General features: G+C 55.9%; 1 protein-coding gene across 15 annotated transcripts in view; it reads right to left on the reverse strand.

The window, feature by feature from the left end:
* Positions 1-3,294: 3,294 nt before the first annotated feature.
* Positions 3,295-17,966, reverse strand: part of SRCIN1 (SRC kinase signaling inhibitor 1) — a 70,183-nt gene continuing 55,511 nt past the window's right edge. For 8 of the 15 annotated variants that reach the window (XM_082373442.1, XM_082373445.1, XM_082373444.1 and 5 more), the window contains 3 exons: positions 15,060-15,644; positions 14,055-14,201; positions 3,295-6,691 (listed from right to left, as the gene is read on the reverse strand). In XM_082373442.1, coding sequence (XP_082229568.1) covers positions 6,557-6,691; positions 14,055-14,201; positions 15,060-15,644 — 867 coding nt within the window. In that variant the 3' untranslated portion in view covers positions 3,295-6,556. Of the gene's footprint in view, positions 6,692-14,054; positions 14,202-15,059; positions 15,645-16,553; positions 16,625-16,716; positions 17,205-17,966 lie in introns of those variants that run through there. The other 7 variants (XM_082373436.1, XM_082373447.1, XM_082373439.1 and 4 more) reach the window with 3 other exon arrangements.

Here is a 17,966-nt window from a genome sequence, read left to right on the forward strand (position 1 = left end):
GACATGTGGTACTGGCATAAAGATAGACATATATTTCATAGGAAACATTTCTTTGGAAAACTCCAAATCTTTTTGGGTTGAACTAAGACGAATAAGGATTTTTCCCTGACGTGGGCATGATGGAGGCCTGAGCTGAAGTGGAGAGTCTGTGGATTTTGAGTGAAATTTCTGGCACTGTGGCCAGGGGTATGGGATGGAGCTTCCTGCCAGGTGTCATTATGAGTGCTGTCAATCATTCGGCATCAGGGAGCGTCAAGGGAGCCTGTGTCAGCTAATGGGCATGGTGGCCTCGTGCCCAGGGCCCCAGCACTGTGGATGGTGCTCAGCTACCCTGTGAGCTCCAGGATCGCTTAAGCCACTCAGAGGTCCCGGAGGAAGAACACACTCAGAGGACTCAGAGATGTGCAGTGAGGGAGAGAAGATGTGGGTTTCCCAGGTTTCTATTTGTAAAGCAGTCCCTTTTCTCCTATGAATTAGGATCTGGCTCTGAGGCTAACCTGAGGTCAGTCAAATCCTTTGCTCATTCACTCTCCCCATCAGTAGACTGGAGGTAATAATACCAATAGCCCACGTGATGAAGATTAAACAAACACTTAATAAGTATAGTGATGAGTATTATAAAGCACTAAGAAAGCATGGCTATTGGGAGAGAGAAGTCGTGGGTTTAAGTCTTAGCTCCATCACTTTGTAGCTACAAAGTCTCTGAGATTCAGTTTCCCTCCCTCAGCCCTCAGATTGTTTGGTTTGACTGAGTCCAGGCAGCCGTCATCTGTACCTGCCCCTAAATAACAGCTCTGCTCTCACTCCCGCCCTGCCCTCGCCCCATCTCATCACACCACAGCCACAGGTAACTTCTGCATCAAATCACGTCACTTTCTGACTTAAAACCCTCCTATTGGTTCAACGGCTCTGAGAAGAAATCCACCTTCCTCACCACATTCACCCAAGACCCCCTGTGATGGGGCTTTGCTCACACTCCCATGTCATGTCGTGGCCCCTTTCCCCTTCTCAGTTTCCTTGGGTTTCATGTATTTTCTAGAGCCCACAGATGACTTCCCACCTCAGGGCCTTCTGTGTGGGACACTCAGCCACCAGCTCCCATACAGCCACCCTGTCCATTCGGAAGATCTCCCTGCAAATGTGACCTCAGGGCCTGGTCGCACTCTCTGAAGTGGTCCCCATTACTCAAGGCCACAGCCGTTGCACGCCTGCTTCCCTGGGGCACGACTCACCATCAGGTATTTGTGTTTTGGCTGAGTCCCCTCCTAGGCGCTCAGCCACAGTCCCAGTGAGTCAACGAGCAGCGCCGGCAAGGAGTAGACAGTCGGGAGGCATTTGAAGGACGAATGAAGTGCCTGGCATAATTCCTGTCATGCATTGATGGTCCCATTTATTACTTGATCTTTTTTTTTTTTTTTTAATAAATTTATTTATTTATTTATTTTTGGCTGTGTTGGGTCTTCGTTTCTGTGCGAGGGCTTTCTCTAGTTGTGGCAAGCGGGGGCCACTCTTCATCACGGTGCGCGGACCTCTCACTATCGCGGCCTCTCTTGTTGCGGAGCACAGGCTCCAGACGCTCAGGCTCAGTAGTTGTGGCTCACGGGCCCAGTTGCTCCGCAGCATGTGGGATCTTCCCAGACCAGGGCTTGAACCCGTGTCCCCTGCATTGGCAGGCGGATTCTCAACCACTGTGCCACCAGGGAAGCCCCCTATTACTTGATCTTGAACTGTCAGTGACTGAGGTGATTCTAGAAGATGAGGGGGTTTTGCCTACTGGCCCAGCTTTCTGGGAATAGAGTGGGAGAGAGAAGGCAAGATCTGCTGACATTTAAAAAGGGACAAAAGGGATGAGGTCTGGCTGAGAGTCTGAAGGGCTGCTTGGTAAGTGGGTGACCCATGGAGTGGGGCATTCTCTGCAGACAGGGAGCACATCCTCACCCTCAGCCTCCAGTGAGGCCTGGAAGAGGGTGGCGTAGGCCGCTGACATTACCTCATGGGATGGAAGGGATGGTTTGCGGGAGGCGGGGGTAGAGGAGACCCAATAATACCCCAGGTCTCAGCCAAGCTGGAGAATGCCTGGAAGGGCAGCCTCAAGGACCCTTAGAACATGCTGGGACAGTGGCACAGCCTTCAGAATTCCAGGTAAACCTGAAAAACCCAAGCAGGACATCTGGCCCACTCGATGGCGGGGCAGGCTAGACTCTTGATGTGGTAGCCTTGGAAGGGGTCAGTCAGCTCACTGCCTACAGGGCCAGGGGCCAGGGCTCCCACCCAACCAGAATCGAGGGTAAATATCCTCTCAGGGGTCTTCTAATTTCATAGGCGACCATGGAGTAAGTGGAGCCAGTAGGCCTTTGAGGAGGACAAAGCAGAGATGCAGCATGATTGGGGCTAAATCTTCAGGTGAGTATTTTTCAAACTGTAGGTTCTGACCCATTCAAGGGTCATGAAATCATGATTCATGATTGAACCCAATTCAGTGGGTTGTCACCAAATGTTTAGACTATAACAGAAAATAGCAGAGTACATTGTATATAGTAGGTGCTGTTTCACTAAATACGTGGGTGTTTGTGTGTGGACATGTCTAAATCATTGAGATGTAAAATGGATTTCTTTTTTTTTTTTTGGCTGTGCCACATGGTATGCAGGATCTTAGTTCCCCGACCAAGGATCAAACCCGCGCCCCCCTGCAGTAGAAGTGCGGAGTCCTAACTACTGGACCACCAGCGAAGTCCCTAAAATGGATTTCTTACTGTGAGTTACAGTTTTAAAAAAGTTTGAAAGCTGATGTTCTTGATAGGTGGGTGGATACCATTAAAGGGTCATCCCACCCAAAGGGCAGGAGGCTAAGACCCGATCCAGGGGACTGCTCGAGGTAAGCAGATCCGACTTGGCTTTGTGGGAAAGCATTGGGTTTGGAGTCGGGCAGAGCTGGACTCCAGTCCTGACTCTGCATCCAACTAGTTGTGTGACTCTGGGCAAGACGCCTAATGCCTCTGGCTTTGTCACTTGCAGGTGTAAGTGATGTCAGTAGCTTCCTCGCTGACGGTGGACAGCTGGCGCCCCGTGAGTTAGCGGTGCTCTTCTCCGGCATCTGGATGAGGTCGGTTCTCACGGGCTCTTGCAGGCAGCAGCAGCCCCAGGGCCCCTGTTTCGGCCCCTCCCTCTTCGCGCTCTGCCAGCTCAGCTGAGGGGCAGTGGCTGACAGGGATTCCCCATCCTCCATCCCACCCACCTCAGCACCTTCTAGGATGAAGATGAGAAATAATGAGACAGCAGTCTCTAGGAAGGAGATTCAGGAGAGGAAAAAGAAACAAGTTTTATTTAAGCCCCAAACACTCGGCTAGAAAAACCAAAAAGGAAAGAGAGCAGGAAAGTGGGAGAAGAAAAGGGACATTAAAAAAGAGAGACAGAGAAAACACAGCAACCCTTTTCCATTTAGAAATTGTCAAGTTACACTGACAGAGATCACAGAATATCCACAGAAGCCATCACTGCTACACCAACACGGGCCCTACAGGGTGGAGAGGGCGGGGTGCGGAGCCGGGCTCGCCCTGGGGGGTCCCACCTGGGACCCCTCTCAGAGCCTCGGGCCTGAGGCTCCTGGGGAAACAGCATATTGTGGAAGGGGTGGGAGAGAAACCCCCCATGCGAGTAACACAGCACAGTGGGCAGGGGCTGGGGGGACCAGCTACAGGGGTCCCCCCAGACGTCTTGGTTTTCTCTTGGTCAAGCACACACTGATGGACAGAGCAGCGAGGCGCATGCAGCTGGGGGGGCCTTGACGTGCTGGGGGCTTTGAGAGGGCCCAGGGGCTGGGGGCTTGGGAGAGGAGCCGGAGCGAGTGGTGCAGGGACGAGGGACCATACACACAGGCGCTCCCACACGTGGGGTCTACACGCATGTGCACGTGCATGCGCAGCTCACACACCCCTCCACGTACACCCTTCTGTCCACACACATACAGGTCACACATTACACGCGTTCTCACACGCCAAGCTCCTCCACATCAATGTGCAGGTGGGCATATACCAATGCCCAGGCCAGTTACATGCACCGCTGTGCGCACGCCTCCCTGCACACGTGTGGGAGGTCACGCCTGTGCACGCTCATGCTTCCTTCCTTCCACACACTGGTGAATAGACTTGTGCCAGTGGATACACACACACACACACACACACACACACACACACACACAGAGGCTGCGCACAACTCCTCCTGTAAATGTGCAGGCACCAAAATGAAAGATGCAAATTCCACTGGGCTCCATATGAGCGGGTGGGGTGGGGCACAGGACTCCCTCCGTTTGCTCCCTTGTGGATGGACACGCCCTTCCCCTCCGCCCCCCACAGGAGACATTCAACTCAGGACAATGACGGTGGGGCAAACGTTCAGGGCACAGGGTTGAGAGTGGGAGGTGGGGCAAGGGAAAAGTAGCAAGCAGAGAGTAATGGAGTGGAGGGAGGAGGGGGCACCACTCCCCCCTTCCCTCCCAAGTCAGGGTGTCTCTGTACAGCCGAATCAAACCGAACCGTTTCACTGGACCACAGAAGCCAGGCCAATGTGCCCACCTTCTAGCCCCCTCCCCTGCCAAAACAGCGGCCAGGGAGAGAGTGCCGTGGTTTTCTTTTTTTTTTCTTTTTTAAATATTTATATATATTTATATTACGTATATTATATATATATATAATATGTAAATATATTTTTAAAACAATATAAAATGTTAAGACACTTCACTTAAATGTAAAGAGTTGCCTGCAATTAAAAGTAATTGCATCATTTATGAGGTCCTTTTTTTGTTTTTTTTTTTCTATTTTCCAGGGGTTTTTTTTTTCAGGACGGATTTTTTTTTTTTACCTCTTCTTTTGTTATTTTTCAAAAAGGCTTGCTTGCCTTTGTACAAAAATGATCCAAAGCTAGAAAACAAGGATGAGCCAACAAAAACAACAACAGAAAAAGAAAGAAATGAAGGAACACAACCCAATTCCCCTCCCGCCCCAAACCTCCACAGCTCCCCCTGGCTCTCCCCAAACGCCAGGCTCCAGGGTCTAGGAGCTTCTGCCCCTTCGATGGCTCCTTCTTTCTGTGCTTACTCGGGGAGACTAATCCCAACGCCCCCTCCCCTGTGCTTACCCCACTTTGTGCTCCAAATAGGAATCCTGCTCCCTGGGGACCCCACTCCATCTTCCTCCTCCTCCCCCAACCACATACTCTCCCTTCTGGCCCCTCACTGTGCCCTGGGGGGAGTGGGGCTAAGAGCCAAAACTGGTCTCTCCCGCTCCTTCTCAGGACCCCACTAAAAGCAAGCCTCACTGCCCACAGCCTCTGCAAAGCAGGCGCCCACAGGCTGGGGGTGGTGCTGGCTGGCTGGTCAGGCTTCAGGGACCCTCGAGGATCTCACCAGGGGTCCCCAGTCCTTCCCTGAAAACCCTCAAATCTCAAAGAGGATGGTTGAAGGTCAAGTCACCCCACCTGTGAGGTCAGAGCTGTCCTCGCTGCCCCCCATGAAGCCCCCCTCTATTCCCCCCACTTCCCTCACACCAGACCCTCCCCACCCTCGAGGCCTCAAAATCTAATTTGCTATAGGCCCTTCATTCTTGCCCACCCCACCCCCGTTAAATAAGTTAATGCCATTTAAAGTGCTAAATTAGGAAACTAAAAGTACCAAATACCCCTCCTCGGGGCTGCCCTCTCCCAGGGCAGTGTCCCCAGTGTCAGGCTGTCTGCTCAACCCACCACCCACAGCCAGCAGTCCAGAGGTGCCCCTGCCTCCGATCGGCGCCAGCCAGGCAGCTCCGCACCACAGGAAGGTGGTCCCGGGAAGCCAGCTCCTCTCCGAGGACACACAGATTCCACGGCCTCACACCACCCTGAGGCCCCTCCACCTCTGGCCTCCCTCTCCAGCCCGTCTGTCTCGACTCCAGGCCCACCCAGGCGTGAGTGGACGGGAGCAGAGAAGCAGCGGTGTTGAGTCACATCCCGAGGCTGGACAGGTGGGGCGCCTCCAGGGCCAAAGTCTCCCTACGTCCCATTTTCCAGCCTGATTTTGGGGTTGGTCCAATGTCCAGGTTTTCCTCCAGGCAGGCTTCTGAGGAAGGGGAGAGGGGGTGTCTGTCTGCTCCAAGCCTCCACTGCGCAGAGTTTGCTTGGAGTGCTCTTGGGAGGAGCGTGTGGGAGATGGGGAGGTGGGGGCAGGGGTGCAGGAACTTCAGGATGGACTTGGGAGGGAAAGTGGGGAAAGAGAAAAGGAGGCATGATGACAGGAAGTGTGCCATTCTGGAAGAGGAAATCAAGGGAAGGTGTCATGTTTTGGTTTTTAGTTTTACTGGTTTGCTTTTTCTTTTTTTTCTTTTTTTTTTAAAAAAAAGATAATTAAAAGTGAATCATTAAAAAAACCAAAAACACCAACAGGGGATGGGCAGAGAGAGCTGAGGACGGGCCACCTTCGGGGGGTCTGGAGAATGGTGTCGGGGTGGGGTGGAGATGAAGGGTAGCCGAGGAGAGAAATGGCAGGGATGAGGGAGGGGGCAGGCGGGGGTGGGGGGTAAGGGAGTTTCTAGAAGGAGATGGAAGAATTCCTCGCCCCAAAGGAAGTCAATACGGGAATGGAGGTTCTGGAAGCCGAGGGCTTTTCTGAGACTGGGCTTGAGGTCTCATTCGACCCGCTCATCTCTTTAGACGGTTTAGTGGCCTGGAACAAAAACAGAGGTCAGGGGTCAGAGACAGGAAGGGGAGCCTTCGCGCTGGCCCCCAGTTACAGTTTCAAAAAGTGAAAAATCTCCACAAATCCAAGAGAAAATTAACTGCAAACAGTAGAAATCAGAGGAGGATGTGGAGAGAGTGAGTGGTCCCCTAAGACAGGGGAGGAGGGGGGCCACAGCAGGAGCAGAAAGGGGGCACGGGGTTGGAACAGAGGGCCTGGGGTGGGAGGGTAGGTCCACGGTTACTGATAGGAAAGAGAGAAGGCGGGAGACAGAGACCAGAGAAGCACAAGGGAGGGCAGCCCAGGGCCAGGATGGGGACCAGGACACGGACCAGGATCAGACCGGGTGGGGAGCAGGGAGAGGGCAGGAGAAGGGAGGAAGAGGTGAAACGTTAGCTGTCAAAGGGGAGGCGGGAGGGGGGCAGCCCCGGCTGGGGGTAGGTGGGCCCAAGCGGCCAGCAGCCCAGTCAGGGCCCCTTCCAACCCCAGCAGGTCTTACAGGGGCACCTGAGGAATGAGCTTGTCCTCCTGGGGGGGGCGCTTCTTTAAAGACCCTTCCCCCGCCGCCTCCTGCCCCGCAAGTGTTCGTCCAGCTCTGAGCTGTGCCTTGTGGGTAACGGGAGGTCACCCCCTCATGACGTGTCCGGCACTCAGGGGTCACCTCTGACAGAAACAGCCGTGCCCCCTCCTCACCTCCAGCGGACCCCTTGCATTTACACTGGTCCTGGAGGTGATGGCCTGTCACAAATGCAGACTCCAGGGCCCCGCCCCAGGGTCCCATCTCTAGCGTGAGCTCAGGAATCTGCATTTTAGGCAGGCGCCCCACGTGATCCCGCTGCACAGTTAACTCTGAGATCACTCGATTAGGGCACCATAGACCAGGTTTCCTCCCTGTAGTTGTAGCCACTGTCCCTCCTGGCCTTGCGTAGCTACCGGCCCATCCTGACGCAGAAAGACAGACGGGGAGAGGGCTAGAAGCACAGTGCTGTGGCTCACCGTCAGAGCCCCCTGCAGCCCGGGTCTGCGCACGGCCACGCCCTTTCTCCCCGACCTACACTATCGCCCAGCTGCTGGGCAGCCCCTATCAGATGCTCCGCAGGGGGAAACCCAGACGGTGCCTCCCGCAGCCTGGAAGGGAACCAAGGAGACCGTATGTACCTGACTGGCTGACAGTGAACCCGCCCTTGAGGTTGCTGCTCACATTTCTTCCTCCACACGTGCACAGCAATCCAGCTGTGGGTTATGCTCACCACACTGCAGTCTGAGGTCTACATTTTCCCCTTTATGAACATCTAGGCAAGAGTTCCCCGTTTGGGTCTTCTAACGCCTCTCGTCGTGACTGGCTGCTCATTCCTTACTCAGAGGGGTTCCAGGCCCACAGCCCCACATCCTAGCAACCACTCAGCCCTTTGCCGAGTGCCACGTGCCAGGCATGGCCTGTGTTCGCAGGGTCCGGGTACCTGGGCCTGGAGACAGACTCATTTAAACACAACCTAGAGGGGACTTCCCCGTTGGTTAAGAATCCGCCTGCCAATGGAGGGGACATAGGTTCAAGCCCTGGTCCAGGAAGATCCCACATGCCGCGGAGAAACTAAGCCCGTGCACCACAACTACTGAGCCTGCGTGCCACAACTACTGAAGCCCACACGCCTAGAGCCCGTGCTCCTCAACAAGAGAAGCCCCCGCTTGCCACAACTAGAGAAAGCCCGTGCGCAGCAACGGAGACCCAATGCAGCCAAAAACAGAAATAAATAAATTAATTTTAAAAATAATTAAAAAAAATAAAGACAACCAAGAGCTTTCTTCCTCCTTTATCACTTACTTTGGGCTCCAGTCCCACCCCTCCCCGCCCATCACTTCCCGTTTAGAGTTCTTTCTCCCAAAGCCAGGTGGAAGGGGAGCACACCTGCTTTCTCCTGTGTCCCTTCACATCCCACTGCGTCCCAAGCCAGCTGTTGGTTCCCTCCTGGCTGTCCTCTTTGGTCTCAGCTCGCCTCTCTAGTTAAAAGCTTTTTCCATTCCTTCCCTTTAGCATTTGTCGAGAGCCTCAGTCTACTCCGAGCTTTGGTCTTTGGAACACCTGCCTTCCGGCTTGTGCCGCCACCTGACTCCTGCATTCACTCAGGTGATGTGTCCTCGCCTAGGCGATGTCCCCCTTCTCCTACAGCCGGTGCAAGGCCTTTAAACTTCAGCAAGCAGCAGCGTTCACCGGCTTACGTGGATACCCCCCTTCTGCATGGAGACCTCTTATACTTGCTCTGTGAGCATTTGTTTTGTAACAACGTCTCAGGCCATCTTCCCTCCCGGGAGACTGGCCGCAGCAGCGTCCAAAACCCACTTTTCTGAAGCTGAGGGAGCATGTCCAACTGTGTCCAGTGAGCATGTCCTGTGCTGCTCAGAGCTCTCAGCTGGCACAGCTGCTGTCTCTGAAGGTTCTCGTTGCTTCCGTGTCACCAGCCAGTCCTCCCCCCGTTGCTCTTAATTATGTCCAGAGAAACAGAGCTTTGTCACCTTTGTGACAGGCAGAAACCTCATAGATGGTCAGCTTTAGCTGGAGGAGACTGAAACGATTAGCCAGACCCAAAGGGCTGAACCCCACACCCCTCCCCTTCCTGTGGGCCAGAGTCTAGCCCCCTCTCTGCTCCCCGAGCCTGCTGGCCTGTCCCTCCGGGCTACGAGGCATAGATTTCCACACAAGCGTAGGTCATCTTTATGCTGCCGACCCTGTTGGCGCCTCCTCCAGGGCCATTCCCAGGGCCACCTCCTCCTGCCCACATGCCCTTCTTCCTAGCTATTTGCCTGAATCAGGCACTGGGCTGGCAGAAGAGGTGCGGCTTCCCCCAGCCCAAGGGGAATGGGTCCTGATAAAACCTATGGCAATTCAAGCCGTTCCCTTCTCCTAGCCAGTGACTGACCTAGAGACAGGCAATGAGTAGAGAGGGGAGGTCAGTTGGGGGCCTCTGGGGAAGGTTCTCCTGCTCCTAAAATGATCTGTGTGCCTAGGAGCCCTGGAATGAAGGCAGATGTGTTCGGGTGGGGTGGGATGATTGGCCAACAGAACAGAAATATGGAAGGAACACAGGTCTTGATGTCCTTGAGCTGCTGAATTCCCCAACCCTGGAACCTCCTTGCTTCTTGTTTCGTTAGCTAATACCTTTCCTTGTTGTTTAAGCCATTTTGGAGTTTCTGTTATGTGCAGCTAAAACCGCTTAGACTGCTACATGTGAGGCCCACCACTGTTCCTCTAATGTTGTTGTCAACAGCGCTCCCGTCACGAGTGCCGTCTCCCCAAGGGTTGGCGGCACCCACGGAGTTATGCTTCCCAGCAAAGCAGTAGAATCCAGCATTAGGACAAGCAGAATTTGTATCTGGCAGACCTGGGTTTAAGTCCCAGCTCTGCCACTTCCTAACCGTGTGACCTGAGGCAGGTATCCCTCTGGGTCTTCATGTCGTTACTCGCAAAGCAGGGATAACAGTCCCTACAGCACCAGAATCACGTGAGACGATGCACACAGAGCACGAGGCCCAATGCCTGCACTCAGGATGCAGGCAATAAATGGTAGCTATTATTATTATATCATTAGTATATTAACATTTCAAGTCTGCATTGTCTAGTTCCACCTGGATTGGGCCTGATCAGTGGCAAATTCATTCATTCATTCACCTAACCAACAAATATTTATTGAGTGCCTATGTGTGCCAAGTACTGTTCTAGGTGCTGTAGGGATGTAGCAGTGACAAAAGGGTTAATGCACATATTTTTAAAGATATAAAGGTGTTACGAGGATTAAATAAGATACTTAAAATTGGTACAGAAGAGGGGTGCTATTTTCTATTTGCCTCTCCATCCCCAGATCTGATTTCTGCCCTGCTCTGCACCCTGGTTGGCTGACCCCGCCATGCCTTGGCTGGCTGGCTTGGCTGGGTTTGGCCATTGGGGATTAATTATGACAGGGCGGAAAGAGAGAGGGGGTAAAGTTTCTTCCTTACTCCCTCCCCACTTGGTGCCATGTCGCTGGCATGCTGTGCCCTCCATAACTATAGCACCTACTGTCCAGCTCTCACAGGACTCCCTAAACCCTATGTCCCCAGACCCCTCTCCCCAGGGAGGTCCAGCTTCCTGCTCTCACTGGTCCCTGGGTGCCTCAGCATCTCTTGCTGGTCCCTTCATTACAGTCTCTTCACTGGAACCAATGGAGGAGATACACTAGGTGTCCAACAGTTGCTTAGCCCTAGTAGAAGAGGGGGTGTCCACAGTTTCATGCCTGCACCAAGCCCTTGATCCTTGTCCCCTGAGAATCTGGCTCTCATCCCACCCCTGAATCTTGAGCACAACATCCAAGAGCTTTTCCTCAATCATTTCCTCTGATTTCTCTGTGGTATCAGGCACTGTTGCACCCCCTCTCGGAACTTTCTCCACTCCTCCACCCCGATTTCTCTGTCTGGTCCTGGCACTTCTATTCCCCTCCCCCTCATCATTGGCAAGGCAGCTTCGAGCTCCTAGTGTCAGAACCCCGAGATGAAGGAGAGGCCTCTGTCCAGCCCTTGGCCCTGACAAAGGTACAGTGCAGCCAAGCATGGTGGCGACTCCTTCCCTTTGGAGAGCGCTCTGTGGCTTTCGAAGCTCTTTCCCACACACGGTATTATATTACATGAACTCAGAAGCCGGCCTCTGGGTTTTCGTCCCCATTGTACAGATGAGGAAAAAGGCTTCAGAAGGCAGAGGACTTTGACCAGGGTCACAGACTGAGCTGGGATGGAACGGTGCCCTGGCCTGAGGATGGAGGGCCAGGTGATATGGGTGACTGGAGCAAATGGAGGGGCTGGGGTCGGGGGGGGGGTGGGCAGGGAGAACTGGGCTGAGGGAGCCAAGGTTGGTCATGAAGCGCCAGGGCGGCCAGTGAGGGAGTTTTGATTTTCTTACCCGGCCAGGGCTGGAGGGCACGGGTCGTATGCTGGGGGAGTGATAAAATCAAATCCACATTTTACAAACAACCCTCCCCAACCCGCAGGTCTGGGAAGATAAGTTAGGGGTCACAGAAGTTGCAGGGAAACCTTAGAAGGGCACGCACTGGGGTACCGAGGCATAGGATAATTTTTTCCCCTGCTGCTTTATAACATTTCTTTACTTTAAAACATTTCTGCAAAGAACGTGTAATACTTCATTAGAGAGAAGATGCTTTTTTAAAGAAAGGTTTCTAGAAAAGTGAAAGTGACAGAGATACAGCCAGACCAGTCACGTGGGAAGAGAGAAGCACCATGTAGCTGGGGAAGGTGAGGGAGGGGGGGAGCTCAGCGGACCCCTCAGCGTAGGTAGATGCCCGGGGCCGTTGACTTTCCCAAGTGGCGAGCAGCGAGCAGCGGGGGCAGGCTTGAGCTCAGAACAGACACCTGGGCAGGGACAGATGGCGCCTGGTGCCCAAGGAGAGGAGCACGTGGTATGAGGAGCAAAGAGGCTGTGGAAGAAGATGGACGCAGAGGAGTGAAGAGGGGGGCAGAGGAGAGTTGCCCAGGAGGGTCAGTGAGGGCCGACAAGGGAGGAGAGGATGCCAAGGAGCGAGGGTCCCACGGCCCCCCAGTGCATGTAGGGGGGGCAGGGTATGTGCCCAACACGCTGCAGAGAGGTGGGTAGAGCACGGTGCAAAGAGGCCATTTGGAGGCCACTGGAGACCTAGCCAAGCCCAGGGGTGAGGTTGGAAGGAAGTAGGAGGAGGGGGTGGGTTGAGGAATGAACGGACGAGAGGGCGTGGAGGCGATGGAGGTGACTGGAGGGGTAGGAGAGAGGGCAACAGGTAGAGGAGCTGGGTGCTGGGGGAGCTGGGAGTCAGGGTGAGAGGTGGGGAGCATAATTCCAGAGGAGGGAGGCGCCCGCTGAAGAGGCTGAAGCAACTCTGTGAAGGGGTGGGGGGCGGGGTGTCAGTCTGGATTTGAACACTGCTCCAGCACTTGCCAGCCCTGTGACCTTGGGTAAAGCCTCAGTTTCCCTATCTGTCAAATGGGGATAATACGGCTCATCCTTAGAGCAGTGAGTGTGCAATGAATTAATGTGTGTGTCTGGCACAAGTGAACACCCCGGGAATGTCAGCAGCTGTTCTAGACACCGAAGAGAGACCAGCCTGGACAGGATGAGGGGAACTCATCCTTGGTGGTGGCAGGAAAAAGAGCTGGGGTGGGGTTGGCAGGATGTGGCTGGGGACCCAGGAGGAAGACGGGTGGCCAGCAGGGAGCTAGTGAGGGGCCTGGCTGGCCCGTCTCCACTGGACTCTCCAGAGGACCAGCAGGCAGGCCTGTGTGCTCAGGGCTGGGCAGAGCCATGTGGTGGGAAGGGCTTTGGGATCCCTGGGTCCCAGTCCTGGCTTTAATGCCACCTTGCTGTGGGCCCGTGGGAAGTCCCTTTCCTTCTCTGAGCTGTCCCCTCATCTGTAAAGGAGGTGGCTAGACTTGCCCATCTCTCACCTCCTGCCTCTGAGCCTAGAACTTTCTTCAAGTCACAGCATCTGGACATTGCATGACCCCTACTCCCACCCAGCACTCAGAATGGACCTGGCATACAGGAACTGCTCGGAAATATTTACTGAACCAAATGAGTGCACTAAAGGTCTCTCTAAACATCTAGGCCTGAGGACCATCTGCATCTTCCGACCAGGCCACAGGTGAGCCACAGGGCAGAAACATCCACGGGTGAGGCTGTCAACTCTATATACCGTCCCAGGCCCACTAATTAAATCTGAAAGAGGGTGCAGCGCCTCCACCACTACTACGGCACCCACCGGGGGGCCGAAGTACTTCTCCCCTTTCTCCCCCTCCCCATTAACCACACTGCAACCCAAACACGAGACTGAAAAGCAGATGCAAAACTGGTTTCTCCCTTAGTTGGGAGGTGGTCTAAGAGCTAAGAGGGAGGCTGAGATGAGAGTGGGGACCCCAGAGAGCAGGTGGGACCTGAGAGCAGAGGGAAGGAAGCAGAGGCGGGGAGTGGAGTGGCAGGAAGACAGGCATAAAGGCCCCTTCCACACCCCGGGGCCACCAGCCTCAGCAGGGTCTTGTCCAGGAGCGGCTGAGGAGACAGCCCTCTCTGGTCCTGAGTGAGGGGCCTTCTGAGAAAGGAGCCATCTGGCTGAGAACCAGATCCTGAGCGCTGGGACTGGAGAGAGGAAGGAGAAGATGGCTTAAGGGACCGGTGGGGCAGTCCTGGCAGGGAGGACCTCTCTGGGCCGCCGGCAGGAAGGTGGTCACAGGAATACTGGCAGGAGATGACCAGCACACAGCAGGAGCACACAGCACTGCCAGTGGGGAGGGGGAGGGGGTCTGGATGGGGCCCAGGCCCCGCCCCCGTGGTGCCCAGGCTTACCTGCTGCTGGGCCTGGATCCTCATGTACTCGGCCCTCTGCTTGCCATGCTTGCCTTTGTCGGGGCTGCCTGCCTGGCCCTGGGCCGCCTTCAGCCGAGAGGTCCCCGGAGTCACCACCTTCATGGGCGGCACACTGCCACCGCCACTCTGCAGGAAGAGGAACAGGGTCAGGACTGGAGGTGGGATCACACAGGCACCCCAGGCGCAGTGGGCCCTCTGAGACCTGGAGAGCCCTCCCTGGCTCCACACCCCACCCAGGAATCAGGCCCACTCTCTGAGGCCAGGTTTAAGGCCTCCCTGCAGGAGAGGGGACGGGGCCCCCGGCCAGGTTCCCAACAGCTCCTGGGTGAGAACCCTGGTGGCTTCCTTGAGTAGCCCGGGGGCAGCTGGTGCCCTTCTGGGGGAGCCAGTTTTAAGGTGAAGGTCCCTGGCACCACCACCACCACTCCTGGCCCGAGAGAACGTGCCTGAGATTTGGGGGAGGGGTCTTTATAATGGCAGACAAAGTAGGATTGGCAGCCCCAGGCCCACATCTTCCTCTGAATGGGAGGATGGGGGCGAAGTCTCCCTAGAGATGGACAAGTCCAGCCCCCTTGAACCACCCCAGGGACCAGGCCTGCCCGGAAGGGTTCTGGGGATCCAGAGGCGCAGGCAGAGAAACAGCAGAGACAGAGAGAGTCAGACAGGAGAGGAGGAGGGGAGTGTGGGGATGGAAAAGGGGGAAAGAACTTTATTTGTCGGTTTACAGATACAGAGCAGAGGGGAGAGGCCCTGGTCCCCGCCACGGCTGGTTAGGCTGATCCCTGGGCAGGCCAGCTTCCCAGCCTGCCAGGGGCTCTGCCTGCAAACCCAGCCTGGCACCGGGCTCCCAGGAGGGTGGTGGGGCTGAGAGAAGGCCAGTGGGAGGAGGGGGCTGCCGTGGTGCTCCTGCAGCCTCCCACTCCCTCCAGCTCCGAAGGCTGGAGCCGGAAGATAAGAGGAGAGGACGGGGCAGGAGGCAGCCACCTGGGGACCAGGGGCCGGGGGTGGGGGGCTGCCAGGGGACCCCGCGGCAGGGGCCGTGCCCATCTGGCTCAGGGTGGCTTCCAGCTCCCGGAGCGTCTCCTCCAGGCTGTCCATCCGCTGGGTGGTGGCACCGCGCCCCGTGCAGCCCAGGCCAGCAGCACGCTGACCCCTGCTCTCCCCGCTGCAGGGTTGGGCGTCGTGTCCAGAGTCTTTGAGGGTCTCCTCTGGGTAGGTCTCGGCAGCGGAGGGCTCCTGGGTCCTGTCTGGGGCAGGTGCCCGAGAACAGGGGACCCCAGCTCCTTCCTTTTCTGGGCTGCAGCTCCCTGTCTCCAGTCTCTTCAGAGCCGCCCCTTCCTTCTCCAGCATCGAGCTGTTCCTGGGCTGGGAAACCTCAGCCATTAGCCCTGGAGGGGCCCGTGGATTACCCCAGCCCCTCCCGCTGCCAGCCAGGGTCCGGGGTCGTGGGGTAGGGGTTGTCCTAAGACCGGGATCCTCAAGCCTGGCCTCTGGTGGAGAGGGAGGTTTGGGGGCACACTCTGTCAAAATGATCCGGGGGACGCAGAAGGGCCTGGGGCCTGCGGCAGCCTGCGGGGACAGGAAAGATGAGGGAGAGTGTGATCCCTGCAACCAAAGCACCCTGAGCTGGGATGGGGGGTCACATGTGGGTGAGCCCAGCCCTTTCCTTTCACAGATGGGGAAACCGAGGCAGGGGAGGGTCCTGACTGAGTTTACCCAGCAAGTTAGAGGCAAAGCTGGGACTAGGATTCAGGCCTTTTTCCACCACATCCTACGGTCTCCCACTTTCTGGCAAAGATGCCAGTTTACCTAGAAGCACAGACACATGTTTACTTCTCATCACCCATGTTAAACTCTGAGGGCAGCTCTCATGGTTACTGCCAGGAGTTTGCCCATCTGTGCGATGGAGTAACAATAACGTGAGGCTGGTGGAAGATGAAGTGAGCTCAAGTGGGCACCTGCTTGGAACAATGCCTGGCACGGCGTAAGTGCTCGATAGATATTAGCTATTTGTGGACTTGAACTGAATGTCCGAGTCCCGCAGCCCCGTGTGGGTGGAGACCAGGTGTTGGCCTCTGGCCTCGGAGGGTGGGTCTGCCATCCTCATCTCAGGCCAGAGTCTCCTGGTCCCTACCCCTTACTTCCGGAGCTTTCTCTGACGGCTTCACAGTCACAATGGGAGGGGCTCAGCTAAGTCCCTCTGCTGCACAGGCTTGGGCAAAGCTAGAGCATCTGCCTCTGTGTGAGCGTCCCGGGCTCTGGCTTTGGTGGGGGCACAGAGAGAGGTCCCCAGTCACCCCTACCCCACTTGAGTGAATTCTGGTCTAATTCTGAGCAGAGTCTTATACCAGGAACTGCCATATACGCCTTCATCTTTAATCCTTTCTGTTGCCCGTGAAATGGCTACTACTCTCATCACTTTACAGATGAGAAAACTGAGGTGGGGGGGTGTCATGTAATTTACCCAAGGTCACTTACCCACAGCTAGCTAGTGGCAGAGCCAGGATTTGAACCCAGGCAGTCTGACTCCAAGTCCAGTGCTCTTTCCACTAAAAGGAGCCATGGGGAGATGTGTGGGGGGCAGCAGGGACCCCCAGCCCCCCCGCCCAAGGCAACCCACCCAGCCCTGCCACCTGCTTACCTGGATGTGGCAGGTGCAGACTGGGAAGGCAGAGAGGGCGACCCATGCCCGCCCGGCTCCACTGCCCGATGGCGCCTCAGGATGCAGAAGGGCAGCCAGCCCAAAGGGCCAGTGGAGAGGCTCTGCCCACTGGACCCCATCAGGATTGGCTTCCAGGGCCAGAAAGGCGCAGTGGCTGGGTGCAGCGGGCCAAGGTGCCGAGGGCACAGCCAGCCTGGGGCAGCCCTGCCGTACTGTTCACCCCCAGACGGCTCCTTGGACTGCTCTGTGCCCATCCTCTGCCCAGCAGACAGCACTGTCTACCCGTTTGGTGCCTGTCTGCTCCCCCCGCCAGGGAGCCAAAGCACCACCAGGCCTCAAGCCAGGCTAGAAATCAGGTGGCGGCCAGCACAGAACCCACTGTGGGCCAAGAGAACCAGATGAGGAAGGTGAACACGTGCGTGCATGGGAGGCTCCCCTCTGCAGAGCAGACGCCCTCCTGCTACAACCTAACTGGGCAGAGGGAGAGATTCCCAGACCACCGCCCCGCAATTCCCCCTCCCCAACCAAGCACAGCCCCCTGGGGTGCAGACAGCAGGTCACCCTCAAATTCCCAAGAAAAAATAAAAAGGAAGTAAGTGCAGCAGGACAGCAGCAAGGACTGAAGTTAGAGAGAAGGAAGAAACTCCCAATGCCGAAAGACAGAACCAGCAGCCAAGGAAGGGCATGGGTTTCTTCCATCCCAAGCTCTCTGCCCAGATGGGGCCATGGGGTGGAGAGAGGCTGTAAATGAGCCTTCCTCCTGGGCATCCTGGTGCCCAGTGCAAGGCATAGATTCTAGTGGGAGAAAGAGCCCCCACCTGGCACAGGCAGCAGAGTAGGGGAGATGGGGGCAGGGACTAGGCAAGGGCTCAGGACAGTGTCAGACTTTGAGTTGGGCCTAAAGTCATGTAACAAGCAAGATCCAAACTCCAATCTTGGACCAAGACAAAATGTGGGCTTCGGGCCAGACCTAAACTCTGGCTGCAGATAGGAACAAAATACCCAAGCCACCACAGGCCAGACCCGGAATAAAGCCTGTAAGGAAATGCAGACCCAAGGGGGGCCACCAGGTACCAGGCTGCTGGAGTCTGGAGAGGGAAGGAAGGGTGATGCACCCGTCCTTGGGGCGGGGGAGGGGGTGAGGCCGTGGCAGTGGCGGGACTCAGGGATGTGACTGGCAGGTTCTAGCGGGTTAGCGTGAGAAGTGAGGAGAGGAAGCGTGGAGGCAC

The sequence above is a fragment of the Balaenoptera borealis genome, assembly GCF_965194805.1.
Source record: "Balaenoptera borealis genome assembly, chromosome: 20".
NCBI lineage: Eukaryota > Metazoa > Chordata > Mammalia > Artiodactyla > Balaenopteridae > Balaenoptera > Balaenoptera borealis.